The 21,050-nt window shown below is 38.9% G+C and overlaps 1 protein-coding gene across 8 annotated transcripts in view; it reads right to left on the bottom strand.

The window, feature by feature from the left end:
• Positions 1–21,050, bottom strand: part of myo9aa (myosin IXAa) — a 220,808-nt gene that overhangs the window by 106,849 nt on the left and 92,909 nt on the right. For all 8 annotated transcript variants that reach the window (XM_062032142.1, XM_062032150.1, XM_062032189.1 and 5 more), the window contains exons 3-5: positions 11,526–11,620; positions 11,381–11,443; positions 1,116–1,215 (exon numbers count right to left, since the gene is read on the bottom strand). In XM_062032142.1, coding sequence (XP_061888126.1) covers positions 1,116–1,215; positions 11,381–11,443; positions 11,526–11,620 — 258 coding nt within the window. The remainder of the gene's footprint in view (positions 1–1,115; positions 1,216–11,380; positions 11,444–11,525; positions 11,621–21,050) is intronic.

The following is a 21,050-nucleotide window of genomic DNA, read 5'->3' as shown; positions in this document are numbered from 1 at the left end:
AGTAAAATACAGAGGTGGCGTCCAGTGGCTCTTTCCTCCTACCTTCCCTCTCCGCTCATTGCCGTCCTCGCCAAGTGATAACATTTCACTCATCCATTTACAAATGTTTCACATTGCTTTCTGCATATACAACTATAATTATTATTTTCTTTGTGTTCATATTTTTGGGTGTATGTGACAAATTAATTGGATTTGCATTATTTGTCAAATATTAAGATACTAATATGATAGATACTAATAGATACTATAGGACACTGATATTGAAGCTTTGAGTATTGGCTGATGTTGATATCAATACGATATTATATCAGCACAAATATTTTATTATTTTGTAGAGTGGAATCTTAGAAAAAGCTTGATCAAGTGAAATTAGCGGTGTTATTTATTTTATTTTTTTGGGCGACACAAAGTGACCACAATAATTCATTAAATTAAGCGCATGACGCAGTAAGTTGAATGATCCAGACATGTTTGTTTCTGGATACTTTCTAATAAGCTTCTGCCTTGGAGACTCTGTATCTGTAAGTAATATGTAACTATATTTATTTGATACTAGCTGATATTGACAAATTTGCAGTTTTACACTGCAATATTGTTCAATTAAGGACATTTATTACTTATGTCTAGCTTGTGTGATGTCGTGCACTTAGCTGTTGTGTAGCTGCTTGCTCCTGGTAGCCTATAGCCTACCATGTTTACCTTTTGTAGATGACTTCACTAAAATACAAGAAAAGATCAAACGTTTGTGCTTATTCGGACATTTAGGTGTTAATTAGCTGTTGAGCTTTACACAAGTAAACACACTGCAGGACTGCTTGTATCGGGGCTCATATCAGCAATTTTAGATGTAAGCCGATATCGTCCGATACTTTTTTTTTTTTTTTGCTGTTATCGGACATATATCAATATCGGCTTTGGACACCCCTATTAAATTGCTTAGTTTTTTGTCTAACTTTTTGGCACCGATCCCTAACGAAAGCCGAGGTTCAGCTGTAGAAGCAAGCAAACGCAACACAAACGTACACCACACCCACCCCGAGCTGCTATTCACCTTTTAAAAGAATAAACAACCGTCACCAGAAAAAACCCAAGACAGGGAGAATACCAAGTCCTACCTGACTGAGGTAATGGTAATCTTCAGGCTTCATGAGGTGAAAAGCTGTCCTCTCTTCTTCACTTGTTCCTGCCAGCAGGTAGTAAAACACGTGGTAGTTTCTAAAAGACAAGTAAGACACACATCATTCATGGATAAGTTAGACTTAGACTTAAATATTGTATAAGGAATCTCGCTCTACTATAAAGCTTTGAATCCCATTTGAAGGTTAGAACAGCAGAAATCCTGTGGAGATGTTTAATAGGAACATGAAACCAAGAATGTACAAATAAACTAAATAATTTTCATACAACACTGGGGTTTTTGTATGCTGCATTTTGTTCTCAGAGTGCTGGGCAGCTGGTGCAGGACTTTGGCATGCCTGACACTTCATAATAAAGCGGTTTCATAACTCGGAGCTAACCACTGGAAATATGGAGGCGAGTCATCCAGACATGCCCGTGTTTCTCCTTTTGTCTGTACAGACGCTTGTGGAAATCACACATGAATACCTTAAGAGAAAGCGATTGCAGCTATTTGGGATACAACACTTCTCAGACGGCAAGAGAAGTTTCGAATGTCCAGGTCAGCTGTGATTCTACTTACGGAAAAACTTCATCCATTTGTCGAAGGAGAAACAACGAGAATGCAGGTTCCCGTGGATGTGATAAAAAAGGTAGCGTGTGCTTTGTATTACCTGGCCGTCGAGGGAAGACTACGGAAAACAGTGATTGCTTTTAGACTGGCAAAGCAGACTGTATAAGTTATTGTCCGCTATGTATATCGCGGACTCAACGTCTAGGTCCAGAGTATATAAAGTCATCAAAAAAGAATGGACAATGAGGGTGAAAGCAAAAGAGTGAGGCGTGTCCTGACCAGATATCTAGATCCCTAGATTGATTAAATGTTCTTTGTCACATTGTTTACTTTCTCATGTCCATTAAAGATTTTATTAATTTATGATGGCTCCAGTGTGATTCACTACAATAGGGCTCCACAGCACACTGGATTCCAGTTAATTGAAAAACCACAACACTGGATATTGTTCAGATAAGTTAAATTTAACAAAGCAACACGGGAGGTGACTATGACGTGCGCATTTTCCACGCATGCGTACTAGGTCGGGTTGCGCCGGCGGATGGAGTGGGGGAGGGGGTCTTAAACGACTATTGTGTGTGTGTGTGGACAAGGATAAGGTTATGTGGGATTTACCCTAAATAACCTTAGTGTAGAAGGGGCCTTAACGTCTGGCTCTCTTAACTAGAGTACCCTGGACCCACGATGGCTGCATGGTTACTGATGCACAAACTCATACAGAGTCCCCCACCATGGATGTATTTTTACTCAATGTTACTGCTCCTCCAGCCAGATATCAATGATAACTATCATGGTTATGAGGTCAATTATACTGACAACACCTAGGCTTGATGACTCTCAGACCTGTCAAAAAAAGAGCTCATTTAAATACAACCTTTTCTACTAAGACAAAGAGATCCCAAAAAGCAAGATATCATGTCACCGCCCAAAGAAATTCCGGAAAAATTGAGAAACAAAGTAACTGACATCTATCATTCTGCAAAACGTTACATAACCTTTTCTAAAGTTTTGGGACTCGTGCAAATCATGAGGCGACATCAGCCACAAAGGAAAAAACATGGAACAGTGGTAAACATTCCCAGGAGTTCCCCAAAAAATCAACAACAAAATCTTAAGAAGGTAAGGTCAAGTGTTCATGACTCAACCATAAAAAATGAATGAATTGAAAAATGGCATGCATGGCAGAGTTCTAAGGCGATTATCACTGGTGAGCCAAAAGGAAAAAAGAATATATGCTGTAGGCTCGTCTCACTTTTGCCAAAAAAACCCATCTTAATGATAACAAAGACGTTTGGGGAAAATGTGGGCTGTTTGGAAGGCATGCGTCTCCTTACATCTGGCGTAGAAGTCACACATCATTTGAGAAAAAGAACATTACACCAACAATGGGTGACGGTCTGGGGCTGCTTTAGTGCTTCAAGAACCATCAATTCTACTTGCTACCAAAACATACTGAAGGACAATGTGCAACCATCAGTTCCTACCACTGAATGTCTTACAAAAAAACAAAAGGTCTTGCAGAATTATAATCAAAGTCTAGACTTGAATCCAATGAGATGCTGTGGCATGACCTTAAAAAGAAGTTAATGCTCCGAAACTTTCGAGTGTAGCTGAAATATAACACTTCTGCAAAGAAGAGTGGGCCATAATCCCTCCACAGTGGTGTGAAAGACTTATTATACAACAGATGTGGCCACCAATCGGTATCTGCAGATTTTTGTGAAAAAGTATGTGATCGGCCATTACATACACAATGTGGATCCGCTCCCCTAAGCAAATAATAATCATCTCCATTACGGAAGACAAACTGCATTTCTTAGTATCTCATAAATTATTATGAACAAGCATTATCACTAGAGACAAGGCTAAACATGTTACACACCGAGAAGAATGCAGAAGCAGGTATGCTAATAGCTAAGCTAACCTCACTTGAAACAACACAAATAAATGAGTGCTAGTAAAATATAAGAAGTGAAGCTAAAAACCTGTTACAGCTGAAAGTGAGCAGTTATTAACAGTTATTAAGTAGATTAATAAGATTCTGGGGAGAGACAACTGTTGCATTGTTGCAGTCAGTACACAACACGTAAGAGGAGGGTGCATCCATCCATTAATTGGTGGTGTCGATACCAAGGGTAGTATCAGTTATCAGATCGATGTTGTTGTTTTTGTCAAGCTTAGGGAATTATTCCTTTACAAAGGAGGACTTTGAGGGCAAAACCCAAAGGTTTTAAAAGAGTAGCAGATACTGTAGTAGTTTTTGCTTAGGATGAGTTATAGTGTACTTTCGACTTTGTTTTGATCAAACAATTGTATGTAATACAACAATATAAAGGACTAGTTTGTGTTGTTGATATTATTAAACTGTCAATATTATTTACCATAAATACATTTTAAAATGTACAGTTCATACATGTAAGCGGTATCGGCCGATCTCACTCATGGACGATCGTATCAGAATTGGCAGCATATAACTTTAATTAGAACATCCCGAAAGTATACCAGTTATTAGGTTTTTACTTTTTCACATACAGGGGTAATGCAGATTTGAATAGTTTGCTTTTCTTAATTAATAAAATCATTACATAAAAACTTAATTTTGTGTTTACTTTGGTTCTCTATGTCTAACACTTAAAAGTGTTTGTATGGAGGGTCAAATGGGACATAATTAAATACAAAAAATCTTTAAATAATTACCTAAATGTATCATGAATCAATTCACATTGGAATTATAGGTATAAATGTGTTATAAAAGGTGTAATTAATCAATATAATGCAAAATGTATTATATTTATGTATTTAACTATTTAAATAATTAAATAATTAATTATTTAATGTATTAAATAATTGTTTCACAATTTATGTATTGAAATATTGTATGAATTTGAGTAGCAGTTTCATGAATTTATTGAGAATGTCAAACAGAGCCGTCAAAGTCAGTGGGAGGTCCTAACACCTGAATGGTTACTTGGCGCTTCCACTTCTCTGTGGAATACTAGTCTATATCTTGGTCTGGAAGTGCAAAAATAACTCCAACAACTTAAAAACAAATCCCTCTACTTTAACTGCTAGATGCTCTGGGTCAGCACTCTTTCTTTCCACATACTCTGCAAGTTCTAAATTATCTACCACCGACTTCCGAAAAAGCACAAGTATATCCTCCTCGGTCACCATGTTTGGTACGACTTCCAACGTTCTGGGGTTCAGACCATAACCATCATTAGACTATATTTGTGTTATCCCCGCCCACTAACTTCCATGGGTGAGTTTGAGGGATACAATTAATTCATGCATCTCCCACACAGGTGTGTGGAATAAAAAAATTCAAAAAAAAAAATGTTATTAAAATTAATAATTTAACAATTATGGTAATTAACTAATTAAATAATGAAGTTGTGAATTTTTTTTAAACTTTAAATAATCAATTTAACTGTAGAATATTTCGTTAAACTGGGGAATAATTAATCAAATTGTGGAATAATTCATTCAATGTTGAAAGTATTAATCAAATAGTTAAATAAATACATACAATGCAACATTTAATAACACATTTATTAATTCCAATTTCAATTAATTAATTACACATTTTGTCAATTATTCGAAGATTTACTTATTTCATTCTTTCCCATTTGACCTTCCGTATGTTTGATGATCTGAAAAATGACATTTAAGTTTGACAAACATGCAAAAAAGTATAAAATCATGAATGGGACAGGTACTTTTTTCACAGCACTGTACACTTTGTGTGTGTATATAAATATATTTACATTGATAGATTTTTTTTTCTGACTTCGTCCTCTGCATGAAGCGATTTGAAAATGTTAAGGAATACCATTTTTTCAACTGTATTGTATCAACTTTTCAATTTGAATCAATACAAAAACTAGTAAAAACAATTAGTATGAACAGAAAGTTTGTTAATGTGCACATGTTCTTGGAATGGTGCACTCTTCCACAACATCTAGCAGCAGCAAAAAGGTTAGAGGTCAAAATCTGTGTGCAGAGGCGACAACAAAGTTCCTCCTCGGGAAAAAACACACGCATACATTTTATGGGTCTGGAGTCAGCAATCCATCTTATTAAGGGGCGGCTAATGTGGGGCCCACTAGGAGCCCCTACGGTGAGGTTAACCGTCACTAAAACCTCCAGTCAGCAGCCCCCCACATTAGTGTCAAGCCTTGCTTTGAAGTGAATTTTGATCCATGAATCACAAACTGGCCCACACCATAGTGTTACTTATTTGAACACATGACTTTTGCCAATTTTCAAGCCAATACTTGTCAATTAAAATGAAAAGCCCCCCAAGGATGAGGTTTTATGGACAATGTGGTTCAAGTGTCACATAACAAGGGCGTGCAACACATTGGAATTGCGAAAAATGGCACAGTTTTATTTTGAGGTACACCACATTCTCAGAATAATCTAAGTGCACAAAAATGTAAGCCACAATTTTTATCCATCTTCAATGCTTAGCATTTTTAGAGACAAAGACAGTTGTTTAAAACGCAATTTGGCCACAGTTATACTTGTGGCTACTGTACGTTTGACACAATTGATATTTGTTTGAAAAACATTACTATGTTATATTGCAAGCATATTTAGCAAGCCCTAAGGGTCAAGGCACATTCATTTTTAAATTAACAGCACAGTGAGGATTTTAAAGCTTTCACCCAGGTGGTTTACACTTTCAGCATTGCAACTTAAAATCAGCTAATTTTGCATAGCTCTAACGTTACTGACATAACTCAGGTTGGGTTTGAAAATATATTTTCTTTCTTTTTCTCAGGCTGCTGTGCCTCCTCTGCTGTCTTTTTGGCCTGTTTTACAGTTTTCAGATCGCTGTATTAGAGTATAACGAGTCTATCGCAGCTGATTTTAGGTGAGCAGTACAGGACAATTAGTAGGGCTGGACGATAATGGCAAAAATAATAATCACGAATATTATGATTGATATTGTAATCACAATTAATTACATGATTATTCAATAATTTGAAGACATACATTTTTATTGTACCACCAAAACTTAACTTTAGAAATAGTTAAAAAATATACATATATAATTAAGTAACGAATAAAACACAACAAGTAAAGTAATAATAAAAGCAATAACAAAAAATGTAAATAACAATAGCAGTATAAAAAACAATAAAATTAAGTTTTTCCGTTTTAATTATTTTAAATTCAGTTTTTTACGTTTAACAATATTTTTTACCACTATAGAGTGTGTGCTTTTTGTGTAAAATGTTTGTTCATTAAAGGGGCTGTTTGCAACATTTACACAGATGCCTAGAGGGCGCTAACTTTCCAAGGTATTTTACACGGTATATCACGCCATCTCACGGCTCCTTGTACGTAATGGCAAAACTACATACGTACTGTACGCGCGGACATTTGCATTAGCTGTTGTTAGCGAACAATATCAATTTGGATAGCAAGCGTTAGCTGTCATTGAATGTACAGTCGTGGTCACTTGTAAAGAACATAATGTCATGGCTGTCTTGAGTTTCCAATAATTCCTACAACTCTTATTTTTTTGTGATAGAGTGATTGGAGCACATACTTGTTGGTCACACAAAACATTCATGAAGTTTGGTTCTTTTATGAAGATGTGACCAAATCTGCTGGGTTTAAAAGTATATATACAGCAATGTTAATATTTGGTCACATGTCACTTGGCAAGTTTCACTACAATAAGGCACTTTTGGTAGCCATCCACAAGCTTTTGGTTGAATTTTTGACCACTCCTCTTGACAAAATTGGTGCAGTTCAGCTAAATTTGTTGGTTTTCTGACATGGACTTGTTTCTTCAGCATTGTCCACACGTTTAAGTCAGGACTTTGGGAAAGGCATTCTAAAACCTTAATTCTAACCTGATTTAGCCATTCCTTTACCACTTTTGACTTGTGTTTGGGGTCATTGTCTTGTTGGAACACCCAACTGCGCCCAAGACCCAACCTCCGGGCTGATGATTTTTGGTTGTCCTGAAGAATTTGGAGGTAATCCTCCTTTTTCATTGTCCCATTTACTCTCTGTAAAGAAACAGTTCAATTGGCAGCAAAACAGGCCCAGAGCATAATACTACCACCACCATGCTTGACTGTAGGTATGGTGTTCCTGGGATTAAAGGCCACACCTTTTCTCCTCCAAACATATTGCTGGGTATTGTGGCCAAACAGCTAAATTTTTGTTTCATCTGACAACGTGTGTTCTAGCAGCTTCCAAATCATTGCAGACTTGCTTTTTGGTGGTTCTCGGTTGACTCTTGATCATCCTGACCAATTTTCTCTCACCAGCAGGTGATAGCTTGCGTTTTCTTCCTGATCGTGGCAGTGACAAAACTGTGCCATGCACTTTAACTTACGAACAATTGTCTGCACAGTTGCTCTTGGGACCTTAAGCTGCTTTGAAATGGCTCCAAGTTACTTTCCTGACTTGTTCAAGTCAATGATTCGTTTTTTCAGATCTGCACTGAGTTCTTTTGACTTTCCCATTGTCGCGTTTGTAACCGAGTCTAATGACTGCATCACATGAGCCCTATTTAAATGGGCTCAGAGAAGTCAAAAGGTGTCGTCAATCATAATCACTCACATGAAGTTAAGAGGCCATGCCATGAAGATAATTTGATTTGATTGTAACTTTTCTACATCACCAAAATGTACCATGTTTGTAGCTGTATGTATACATGACCCAGCAGATTTGGTCACAATTTCAGTAGACCCATAATACATTCATAAAAGAACCAAACTTCATGAATATTTTTTGTGACCAACTAGTATGTGCTTCAATCACTATCACAAAAAAATAAGAGTTGTAGAAATTATTGGAAACTCAAGACAGCCATGACATTATGTCTTTCACAAGTGTATGTAAACTTTTGACCACGACTGTATATTCTATCATTGTCTTTCACAAGTGTATGTAAACTTTTGACCACGACTGTATATTCTATCATAACAACAGCATGACTGCAAATTGTTTGTTGCTTCTCTTGGACTGCTTTTGTATGTGTGCAGGCGCTATTTGCGCGTACGCGTTGACAAGACCGGGTAAGTGACCACTGTAAACACCAATAATTTTTATTCGAGCCAGTAAAAAATTTTATTACATAAACTTTGTTATTGTGAAAAATATAGACAATCGTCAAACAAATGTGTTCTATTAAACCACTAATGGTAACAAGCTAGCTAGTAATGTTCTTGTTATATTTTTTGCTTTGAAAACTTTTACTGTGAGGAAGTTGCACCTTTAAAAAGCAAAAATCCTCACATTTATTGGTGAAATTCATCTTTGGACAATTTTGACCAGTATTTTAGGTCAAAGCATAATCATTTTGTAAATATATCAGTAAGTGCTTTAAGTACATTATGTTTGTGCTTGGTACTTTTTTGAAACCCTTATTTTGTTAGCGCAGTCAGAGCGGATTATTGTGAAGGAGGGAAGTGTGCTGTGCTGTTTTCTCAGCTTACCGAGTAAGGAGTCGACTCACTTGAGGCTGTTTAAAAAAAAAAAAGGGCCTCCGAATTTGCGACTGCTGTTTGTACATTGATGTTACATTGATGATGTTGCTCAAAACAACACAACAGATGAGAGGTGATGTGTGTAAAAATTGTTCTTGTTAGCTTTAGCTTCGTTGTTTAGTCGCTGTTTCTAGTAACCGTCCTGACAATGATTGTTTAGTCCAGGACGGGCGGTTGATAAATGAGCGCCACCGGACACATTATTTTCCCAAACAAATGTTTCTTCTCGCAATAACAACATTTTAAAGGCCTACTGAAATGAACTTTTCTTATTTAAACGGGGATAGCAGATCCATTCTATGTGTCATACTTGATCATTTCGCGATATTGCCATATTTTTGCTGAAAGGATTTAGTAGAGAACATCGACGATAAAAGTTCGCAACTTTTGGTCGCTGATAAAAAAAGCCTTGCCTGTACCGTAAGTAGCGTGACGTCGCAGGTTGAAGGGCTCCTCACATTTCCCCATTGTTTACACCAGCAGCGAGAGCGATTCGGACCGAGAAAGCGACGATTACCCCATTAATTTGAGCGAGGATGAAAGATTCGTGGAGGAGGACCGTGAGAGTGAAGGATTAGAGTGGAGTGCAGGACGTATCTTTTTTCGCTCTGACCGTAACTTAGGTACAAGGGTTCATTGGATTCCACACTTTCTCCTTTTTCTATTGTGGATCACGGATTTGTATTTTAAACCACCTCGGATACTATATCCTCTTGAAAATGAGAGTCGAGAACGCAAAATGGACATTCACAGTGACTTTTATCTCCACGACAATACATCGGCGAAGCACTTTAGCTACGGAGCTAACGTGATAGCATCGTGCTTAACTGCATATAGAAACAGACGAAATAAGCCCCTGACTGGAAGGATAGACAGAAGATCAACAATACTACCAAACTCTGGACCTGTTACCACACGGTTAATACTGTACCTCCTGGCGAAGCCAAGCAATGCTGTTGCTCACGACGCCATTGAAGCTAACTTAGCTACGGGACCTCGACAGAGCTATGCTAAAAACATTAGCTCTCCACCTACCCCAGCTCTCATCTGCTCATCAACACCCGTGCTCACCTGCATTCCAGCGATCAACGGCGCGACAAAAGGCTTCACCCGATCATCGATGCGGTCGGCGGCTAGCGTCGGATAGCGCGTCTGCTATCCAACTCAAAGTTTTCCTGGTTGTGTTGCTGCAGCCAGCCGCTAATACACAGATCCCACCTACAGCTTTCTTCTTTGCAGTCTCCATTGTTCATTAAACAAATTGCAAAAGATTCACCAACACAGATGTCCAGAATACTGTGGAATTTTGCGATGAAAACAGAGCTGTTTGTAGTGGGATACAATGGTGTACCAATACTTCCGCTTCAACCATTGACGTCACGCGCAAACGTCATCATACCTAGACGTTTTCAGCCGGAAGTTTCCCAGAAAATTTAAAATTGCACTTTATAAGTTAACCCGGCCGTATTGGCATGTGTTGCAATGTTAAGATTTCATCATTGATATATAAACTATCAGACTGCGTGTTCGGTAGTAGTGGGTTTCAGTAGGCCTTTAATTGGGCAATTATGTGACTTCATCCACGGTCATGTGAAAGCAGAAATCATATGACTTAGTTTTTTGTTGAGTTTAGTGATCATTGATTTGGTTTACTAGCACTGTCGAATATAAAATAGCAACCCTGGTGAGATCCCAAACTTCTTGATGACGTGCTCTTTTTTCCACTCATTTGCTTCTTCATCTGTTCCACCGTCACAACCTCTGGAATTTGCATGCACGTTGCGCGGCCCATTAATCGTTTTTTATTTCGATGATTACATTTTCCTAATCATGAGAAGCCAAAATCAAAATTTAAATTGGAATAATTGTCCAGTCCTAACAAATTATGTTAAATTATTCTTCAGCAACAATTATACTGTACCAAAAATTGATTAACGTGGAACCCGACTTAAACAAGTTGAAAAATGTATTCGGGTGTTACCATTTAGTGGTCAATTGTACGGAATATGTACTGTATTGTGCAATCTACTTATAAAAGTTTCAATCAATCAATCAAAAAGTACATTGACTACCTAACAAATCACTGTTAATATGTAGAATTAGCTGTGGAACTTTCTGTGACACATATCATTGTGCTTTGTGATTAGGATCTGCATCTCGAAAAAGTCCTTACCGCTCATTGTGTTCCTGATAAACTAGCCTGGACTTCTCCAATAGGTACTTCTCCACATATGCTCTGGAACGAGGATAAAACAAAAAGGGTTGAGTGAATACAGTAAGTGTAATGATCAGTAAAAAGTGTTTTTCTGTTTCCTTACCCTCTCACAGTCCCACTCTCCTGGTAGTTGACCTGGATGAATTTGCCAAAGCGGCTCGAGTTGTTATTGTGGGCTGTCTTTGCATTGCCAAACGCCTGAAGAGGAAAGAAAGCGAGACATGGTAAGATAAAAATTGTACAGTATTTATACAAACATAGGGGGATTCTTGAGACAAGTACATAGGGAAGCCTCACATTAAGGATTCAAGGAACTTAATAGTCGTATCCGTACACATTAGACAAGAGATGGCATGTAATTTAGTACCCAAAGTCCAAGATTTAGCCAGAAAAACAATAGGATGCCCAAAATAATTTAAATGGAATAATATACACTCTCAGGAGTATTCTTTCTTTTTATTGATTAGATCTGACAGATATAAGTCTATAAATATAAACTGATGAAGCCTACTAGCGAAACTTATATGTATATTTAGCGCTGAATGGTGGAACGGCATGTTGGTGACATTCCGCAGGCGGTGAAAATGGACACATTGACTTGAATAAAAAGGGCAAAGGGTGTCGTTCTGCAGATGTTACGCACCAAATGGAAATTTGGGGTAAGAATACAATGACCTGGATGAATGAGAACATCCATACACAATAAATAGAGTAGGCTGAGATAGGCTCCAGCACCCCCCACGACCCAAAAGGGACAAGCGGTAGAAAATGGATGGATAGGTTAAAAATAGCAAAGGTTAATAGGAATATATTGTAAATAGAATAGAATAAATAGAAAAATAAATATAACCTGTAACATGTTTATAAAAAATTACGTTAAAAAAATAGAGAAATTATGTACGTATACACAGTATACATTTCAGGTGATTTGAAAAACAATATATACAAAAAATGGGGGGGGGGGGTATACACTATGTACATGACTATGCACATGTTAACTCCAAGAGTGTGCAAAACAGAATGAGAAAATATATATACACTATAACCACATATAAACCTGTTTGATGCTTTGAAGAGTTGCTGGGGATCAATTTTGGTTCAGATCAGGTAGAGTTTGAGCTGAGCCATGATTTTATGGCAGTTTTAAAATTTAGTAGGGAACTTCGAAATGTAAGGTCTGTTGGTAGTGCATTCCACTGTGTGGTGGCAAAATAGTAAAATGCATCCTATGAGAGTCTTGAATTTGGGGGGAATGAGGTCTGAGGAACTCCCTCTCGTGTAGTACCTGTGAGAATCACTTGCTCTGGTGAAATTGTTCGACAGGTACTTGGGGACAGTTTCTCTGAGTATTTGGAATACAGGGCACATTGCAATTTGGTGTACTCTTTCCTCAACTCTAAGCTATCCACATTTGGTAAAGTGGGCGTGAGTTAGGTGAGTCCTGTATGGAAGGTTGAGCAGGAGTCTTACCAGCTTGTTTTGGGAAGTTTGCAGTTTTGTTTTTAGTGGCTTGGGGATACTGGTGAACCAGCCGTAGTCAAAATGACACTGTATGAGGGCCCGGCAAGGGTCTTAAGTGTATCCCTGTTGATAAACGCAGAAATCCTGCCCAAAAATCTAGTTTTATTATGGATCTTGGTGATTGCTTTTAATGCCATTTTTTCACCCGAGAGAGTGTTGTCCAATATACGGTGATGTGATGGTTGATTAATATGTTTTTACCTTCACAGACGATGGTACCATCAAGCTAAAATGTTCATGCAGAAAGTTTGGTTGTATTTCGCCTCATAAGATACCAAGTCAGCCAACTGCAACAAGTGTTTGATATTGTGCAAGTTAATGTCTTGTAACTAACACAAATTGCTCGATTTATAGAAGACTCTTACATTGACAATAATATTAACTAGCAAACTACAATGGTGGCCTAACATCGCTACAGTAATGTATTAAATATACATTTCTGCTTGGGTTGTGCAGAATGTACACACTTACACAGTAAGTAAATTGCTGTAAAATATTTTTGCACATTGACTGTTGGTACAGACTACAGTTGGTACAAAATGCGTCTGCTAGACTTTTGACAAGAAAAAGAAAGTTAGATCATATTAGGCCTATACTGGCTCACCTGCACTGGCTTCCTGTGCACTTAAGATGTGACTTTAAGGTTTTACTACCTAAGTATAAAATACTACACGGTCTAGCTCCATCCTATCTTGTTGATTGTATTGTACCATATGTCCCGGCAAGAAATCTGCGTTCTAAGAAGTCCGGCGTATTAGTGGTTCCCAGAGCCCAAAAAAAGTCTGCGGGCTATAGAGTGTTTTCTATTCGGGCTCCAGTACTCTGGAATGCCCTCCCGGTAGCAGTTAGAGATGCTACCTCAGTAGAAGCATTTAAGTCCCATCTTAAAACTCATTTGTATACCCTCCATCCATTTTCTACCGCTTGTCCCTTTTGGGGTCGCTGGAGCCTATCTCAGCTGCATTTGGGCAGTAGACGGGGTACACACTGGATAAGTCGCCACCTCATCCCAGGGCCAACACAGATAGACGACAACATTCACACCTCATTTGTATACGCTGGCCTTTAAATAGACCCCCCTTTTAGACAAGTTGATCTGCCGTCTCTTTTCTGCTCTGTCCCCCTCTCCTGCGTGGAGAGGTTATTAGGTGACCACAGATGAGACGCTAGCTGTTCAAAGTCGGGACCCGAGGTGGACCACTCATCTGTGCATCAGTTGGGGACGTCTCTGTGCTGCTGACCTGTCTCCACTCGAGATGATTCCCTGCTGGCCCCACTATGGACTGGACTCTCACAATATTAGCTAGATCCACTTGACTTTCATTGCACCGGTTGCCCAGGGGCAACGTTCCCTCTAAGGTGCGCGCCTCCGTCCTCTGCGCACGGCAAATCTATGCCACGCACAAAATCAAATAAAAAAATAAGCGCATAACAATTTTCGACACACGCACAAGACAGAGAAAACAGTTTTCGTCATCATTGTTCAAATATTGTAACGTCTGTCGAGATGCTTTGAGGACATAAATTCCATCCATCACTTTACTGAGCAAAACTCTTCATTGTCGGTCATAAACACATCACCAAAACATTAGTAAAAAAAATGATATCTAGCAAAACTGGTCATTTTCTGCAGTACAAACCAGACCAAAAGCAACTTTGTTATATCAACAGCAGCCGCTCGCTCTTTCTCACTTGCGCCAACACATGCACATATGGCACTTAGCCAGTGATGCGTTTACAGCCACACAAAAAGTCAGACAACTCCAACACCACACATAAAGTGTCATTCCAGGTCGTTACACTATGATTTACCAATCAAATGTGTGCTTATTCTAGTGTCATTTATTAGGAATCTTAATTTATAAATATTAATCATGAAATGCTGTTAGTATATTAAATAAATACTAATAAAAATATATTTTTTACAAACAGGAAGTTGCAGGAATGTACACATGATCCCCTGCTTACATCTCATTGTGCAACATGTGAATGTTTTAATGGGAACTAAATGCAATGTCTGAAAGGGGTACAAATTATTTCCAAAGCAGGACCTCCACCCAGACAAACAATACAAGTACACAGTTCATGAAAAACAATATTTTTTGTAATTGTCATTGTAAGTGGGCCTAAACACTTATATTATAAAATCATCTCATGGAAATGACTGCTGTCATTTGATTATAATAATAAGAGAATGTTGTCGGTCTATCTATGTTGGCCCTGCGATGAGGTGGGGACTTGTCCAGGGTGTACCCCGCCTTCCGCCCGAATGCAGCTGAGATAGGCTCCAGCGACCCCGAAAGGGACAAGCGGTAGAAAATGGATGGATGGATGGAGATTGAACTTGTTATTTAGTCAGGTTTGGGACAGGTGTGCTGCTGGTGTAGCCACAGTGTGCACATCTGATGTTGCTCACATGGGCTCCACTGAATGCTCAGGGAGTTTTTGCGTTTGCTCACACACATGAAAAATTAGAGGGAACATTGCCCAGGGGAGGTCCTCACATCTGCGGTCCCCTCCAAGGTTTCTCATTGTATCCCATTGGGTAGAGTTCTTTCTTGCCCTGATGTGGGATCTGAGCCGAGGATGCCGTTGTGGCTTGTGCAGCCCTTTGAGACACATGTGATTAAGGGCTATATAAATAAACTTGTATTGATTGATTGACTGAATGCTATACTGCTGCTGGTTGTAATATGATAATTATAACAATTAGATATCATATTGGTGAATGTATTACTTGGTCATTACTTTATATTATTTTAGTATTCAATGACTATTTTGTTCAAGTTGCACATTACAAAAGGCATTTTTCTTGGACAAACTTTGATTGTTTCCCTTTTCTACAGTACCAGTTCGGGCACCAATGCATTGTTTTTAAAAGGTCCCTTGGCACCGCCATCAGGTAATATATACCCAACCCTACTCCTGTGACTGGAGGTGTCAAGAACTTATTTGCAGAGTTGGGAAACGTGCCAAACACTGTCCTGAAATGCTGTCAGTCAGAATGGCGCAGAGCAGGCTTTTCCGCTTGCAAAGTTTCAAATGGCGTCATTCGGACACAGATTAATAACATGGTTTTAGGGTCTGTTTGAATCAGAGAAAAACAAATTGGCAGTGTGAGCCTAGCCTTGCACCAATGTTTAGGAAAAAAAAAAGGTCCCACAAGTGATTAATGGGGTCTGTGTAGCCATGTGGAACATGTGTAGTGGTTGAGCCTTCGAAAGACGTCCAGTATTTCCCTTCGCCGCTCTATTTATGTTGTATGGCTGCCTGCAGGGGAAGTAGTTTTTCACCTCATATAAACCCTGCAGTTATTTGTACCTTTGCCACAAGTAAACAAATTCCTTTGTGAATCACTTAGAGCTGCTGTTAGTATGTCTGTGGAATTGAAAAAACACCTCTCCATGACCCCACCCTTTTATCAGCGCCAGCACAGCCGTCCTAACTGACATGAAAACATATGCAATGATGAACAGATAACTTGTTGTCATTAAACAGCATCAAATTTCTCACTGCCAGACTATCAGGACCAAGCGCCAGATGTATCGTTTTATTTGTCGTTTAACGTTTCTGCAGGGCTACTGAATGAGTGGCGACTGCAATACACACAAAATCAAACAGCACTTAATGTTCTGTTAATCAGGTCAATCGTCTGTACTGTCTGCAGAAAGAGACAATAACTAATTGAGTCGGTAGTAGCAGAGAGCAAGAGAACATTATTGTTGATTTCTGTTCATCGTAAATAGCCGCAACTTTTTTCCTACACTTCGAACCCTTCAGTTTGTAAAACAGAGTGGCTAATTTTTTTATTTTTCTTTCCTGACGGCCAGGATAAAAATTATTTGATAAAAATAAAAAATAAAAACAAGCAAAAACACTGAGAGGATCTTTTATTGTTAGTGCTATGGCGCCATCTTTTGGACGAGTTTGCTCACTGCAGGTGCTGCAGTGTCCTTTCATTTACAGGAAATGCTTTTTTTTTTTTTTTTCACAACCGGAGTGCCGTTCAGTCTTCTAGCCATTCATAGTGTTTCTACTGGTATAGATTCTACATTCATCACTCCAAGCAAGGTTTGTAAGTTTTACAGTATAACAAACTGTTTATACTTACCAAACCGTCCTATGTGTGATGTCTGTCAGAGTGTGTTCATGCATATTTGTACGTGCTATCGTAATTAAATTTAAGCGAGCGTCGTTAGCATTAGTTAATATGCTAACACGCTTACAACTGTGTTAGTAGTACTAACTTACAACGGCATTCTTTTTGTACTGTTTCAGTTGCACAAATTCCTCAGTAAACTCACCAAGACGTCACCGTGGGGCTATTGAGTCCGGACCATGACGATGACTTCTGTTTTGTTTCATCACCCGTTTTACAGACACCGTTTGGAAATTATTAAGGTATGTAAATAAACACTTACAGAATCTTACTGTGTAAATAACTCATTTCACAACGTATATACACTATATTGCCAAAAGTATTTGACCACCTGCCTTGACTCACATATGAACTTGAAGTGCCATCCCATTCCTAACCCATAGGGTTCAATATGATGTTGGTCCACCTTTTGCAGCTATTACAGCTTCAATTCTTTTGGGAAGGCGGTCCACAAGGTTGTGGAGTGTGTTTATAGGAATTTTCTACCATTCTTCCAAAAGCGCATTAGTGAGGTCACACACTGATGTTGGACGAGAAGGCCTGACTCTCAGTCTCCGTTGTAATTCATCCCAAAGGTGTTCTATCGGGTTCAGGTCAGTCAAGTTCATCCACACCAGATTCTGTCATTCATGTCTTTATGGACCTTGCTTTGTCATGTTGGAAGAGAAAGGGGCCCGCTCCAAACTGTTCCCATAAGGTTGGGAGCATGGAATTGTCCAAAATGTTTTGGTATCCTGGAGCATTCAAAGTTCCTTTCACTGGAACTAAGGGGCCAAGCCCAACTCCTAAAAAACAACCCCACACCATAATTCCTAATCCACCAAATTTGACACTGGGCACAATGCAGTCCGAAATGTACCGTTCTCCTGGCAACTTCCAAACCCAGACTCATCCATCAGATTGCCAGATGGAAAAGCGTGATTCATCACTCCAGAGAACGCGTCTCCACTGCTCTAGAGTCCAGTGGCGACGTGCTTTACACTACTGCATCCGACTCTTTGCATTGGACTTGGTGATGTATGGCTGCTCGGCCATTGAAACCCATTCCATGAAGCTCTCTGTGTACTGTACGTGGGCTAATTGGAAGGTCACATGAAGTTTGGAGCTCTGTAGCAACTGACTGCAGAAAGTTGGCGACCTCTTTACACTATGCGCCTCAGCATCTGCTGACCCCTCTCTGACAGTTTACGTGGCCTACCACTTCCTGGCTGAGTTGCTGTTGTTCCCAAACTCTTCCATGTTCTTATAGTAAAGCCGACAGTTGACTTTGGAATATTTAGTAGCGAGGAAATTTCACGACCGGCTTTGTTGCACAGGTGGCATCCTATGACAGTTCCACGCTGGAAATCACTGAGCTCCTGAGAGCGGCCCATTTTTCACAAATGTTTGTAGAAACAGTCTCCATGCCTAAGTGCTTGATTTTATACACCTGTGGCCGGGCCAAGTGATTAGGACACCTGATTCTGATCATTTGGATGGGTGGCCAAATACTTTTGGCAACATGATGTGTCTGCGACTTATAGTCCGATGCGGCTAATATATGGAAAAAATAATGTTATTCTTCTAAAATGTAGTGGTTGCAATTCATATCCCGGTGCGCTCTATAATCTGGAAATATGGTAACTATTACTTGAAGCTACGATCAGTAAGGGTGTGAAGTAAGGAGGAAAATAGCTGTATATTCACAAATTGCTTGACAACTAGGGCTGCAGCCATTGACTATTTTAATAATGGAGTAATATTTCGATGAGTTTGTTCGATTAATCGATTAATCGGATAAAACACACTTTATAGCTTCTATGCAAAATATTTGAAATAAACAGTTTTCTCTGCTTGACATAACTTTCATTATTATTTTTTAATAAATGCACATTATCAATATTGACACGACTGCATTATTAAAAACAAAACACTGTCTGAGTATTTAAAGTTCAGGGTACTCCATGTAGTCCATTTTTGTTTTTGTTTTACACTCAAACGATTATCTGTAGCAACAGAATATAAATCAAAGCTTTTTTTTAATAGAAGTAATCAATTAATTATTGTAGCCCTAGTGACTACATAGAACAAAGTGCAACATATTAGAATTGTCCATTGCATTTAAAAAACAAATGAATTAAAGATGGCATCAAGCTTCGTGCTTACATCACCAAAAAACAAAAGTCTCTCAATCATACCTCTGTCTATATGTGTTTAATAACCTGTATTATTTGTAAATATTCAATTAAATTTCATATAGTGGCAATTCAAAATTGACCATTCAATGGATTATGTGTATAGTCCACTCACTTGTACATCACTCGTTCTATAATATGTTTGGATTGTGTGTTGTATTTCCATGGTATAGTAAAATGTATAGTCTAGTTCAGGGGTCGGCAACCTTTACCACTCAAAGAGCCATTTTGGCAAGTTTCACAAATTAAAGAAAGTAATGGGAGCCACAAAAAAAATTTTTAAATTTAAAATGAAAAACACCGCATACAAAGCTTAAACGCTTTGTGCTATGTTAACTAGGGGTCTCCGACACACGCACCGGCACGCACTTTAATGTGGAAATTTGATGTTAGTGCAGCCCGCGAGTTTTGAATGAATGGCGCTTGATAGCGTCATACTTGCCAACCCTCTCATTTTTCCCGGGAGACTCCCGAATATCAGAGCGTGATGACACTGCATTTGGCGCCCTCTACAGTCTGCCCTAACAGTGTACCTGTTCGACCACACGTAGAATGCAATTTCAGCTTGCTCACGTAAGTGACAGCAAGGCGTACTAACTCAGCAGCCACACATCTTACACTGACGGTACCAATACCCAGAATCCCATGCAGCCCTAACTCTTCCGCTCAACCAACGCACGGAGAGGGGGGGGGGTTGATGTGTGGGGGGATTTGGTGATAGCGGGGGTGTATAATGTAGACCGGAAGAGTTAGGGCTGCATGGGATTGTCGTGTTGTGTTACGGTGGGATGTTCTCCAGAAATGTGTTTTTCATTCTTTTTTGGTGTGGGTTCACAGTGTGGCGCATATTTGTAACGTAACAATGTTAAAGTTGTTTGATACGGCTACCGTCAGTGTAAGCTGTGTGGCTGATGACTAAGTATGCTTTGCTGTCTCCTGTGTGTGCAAGTAATAACAACATGCAACATGTGGCTGGACTGGCACGCTGTATGTAAATGCTATAGAGGACAATTACTGCAGTACAATTAGGGCACGCCCTTTATTTAGTAATTAGAGTGTAAATAGGATTATTTTTTCCCTGGGAGTAATCTATGAGGGACACTGAGATCCATAAATCTCCTGGGAAAATCGGGGGGGTCGGAATGTATGTAGCTGAGCCGCATCAGAGTGGTCAAGGAGCCGCATGCGGCTCCGGAGCCGCGGGTTGCCGACCCCTGGTCTAGTTAGTCCAAATAATTGTGCACTGTAGCAAAATTAAATCATACTATTCTACTTGAAAAAAAAATGGCTGTACAGGTTAATAAGATCAACATTTCCATTCACACTGGCCTAGAAGAATTTAGAGGCATGGGCCTCTTTGCTTTTTCCACTTCTGGGCTTGAACAAACCATTAATTATGGGTAGTCAAGTTGTACATTATCATGATAACAACGACATAATAATTCCATTACATTGGGAGGAGCTGATATTTTGTTCACTCGCCTACAATTATAGTCAATGTCTTCCTGATTCCAGTAGGCCGAACAAATAAAAACAAAGCACAATCTGCTTTACCAAAGAGCGAGAATAAACTTTTTATGAAATTAGTTGGCATGAAACATGAATGAACAGGATACTAAGAAACTTAAATATGCAGAATTGATTTATGTTGACAGTTTATAGTTAGCCACCTGTTGTGTGTCATTCAGACACGTGTCTAAGATGAATATATACAAAGATGAAAAAATATATATGCATTTGTTTCAAACACAAGGTATGTTGAATTAAGCAACTT

The sequence above is a fragment of the Entelurus aequoreus genome, linkage group LG02 (genome assembly GCF_033978785.1).
Source record: "Entelurus aequoreus isolate RoL-2023_Sb linkage group LG02, RoL_Eaeq_v1.1, whole genome shotgun sequence".
Classification (NCBI taxonomy): domain Eukaryota; kingdom Metazoa; phylum Chordata; class Actinopteri; order Syngnathiformes; family Syngnathidae; genus Entelurus; species Entelurus aequoreus.
This window is presented reverse-complemented; position numbering and strand designations above follow the sequence as displayed.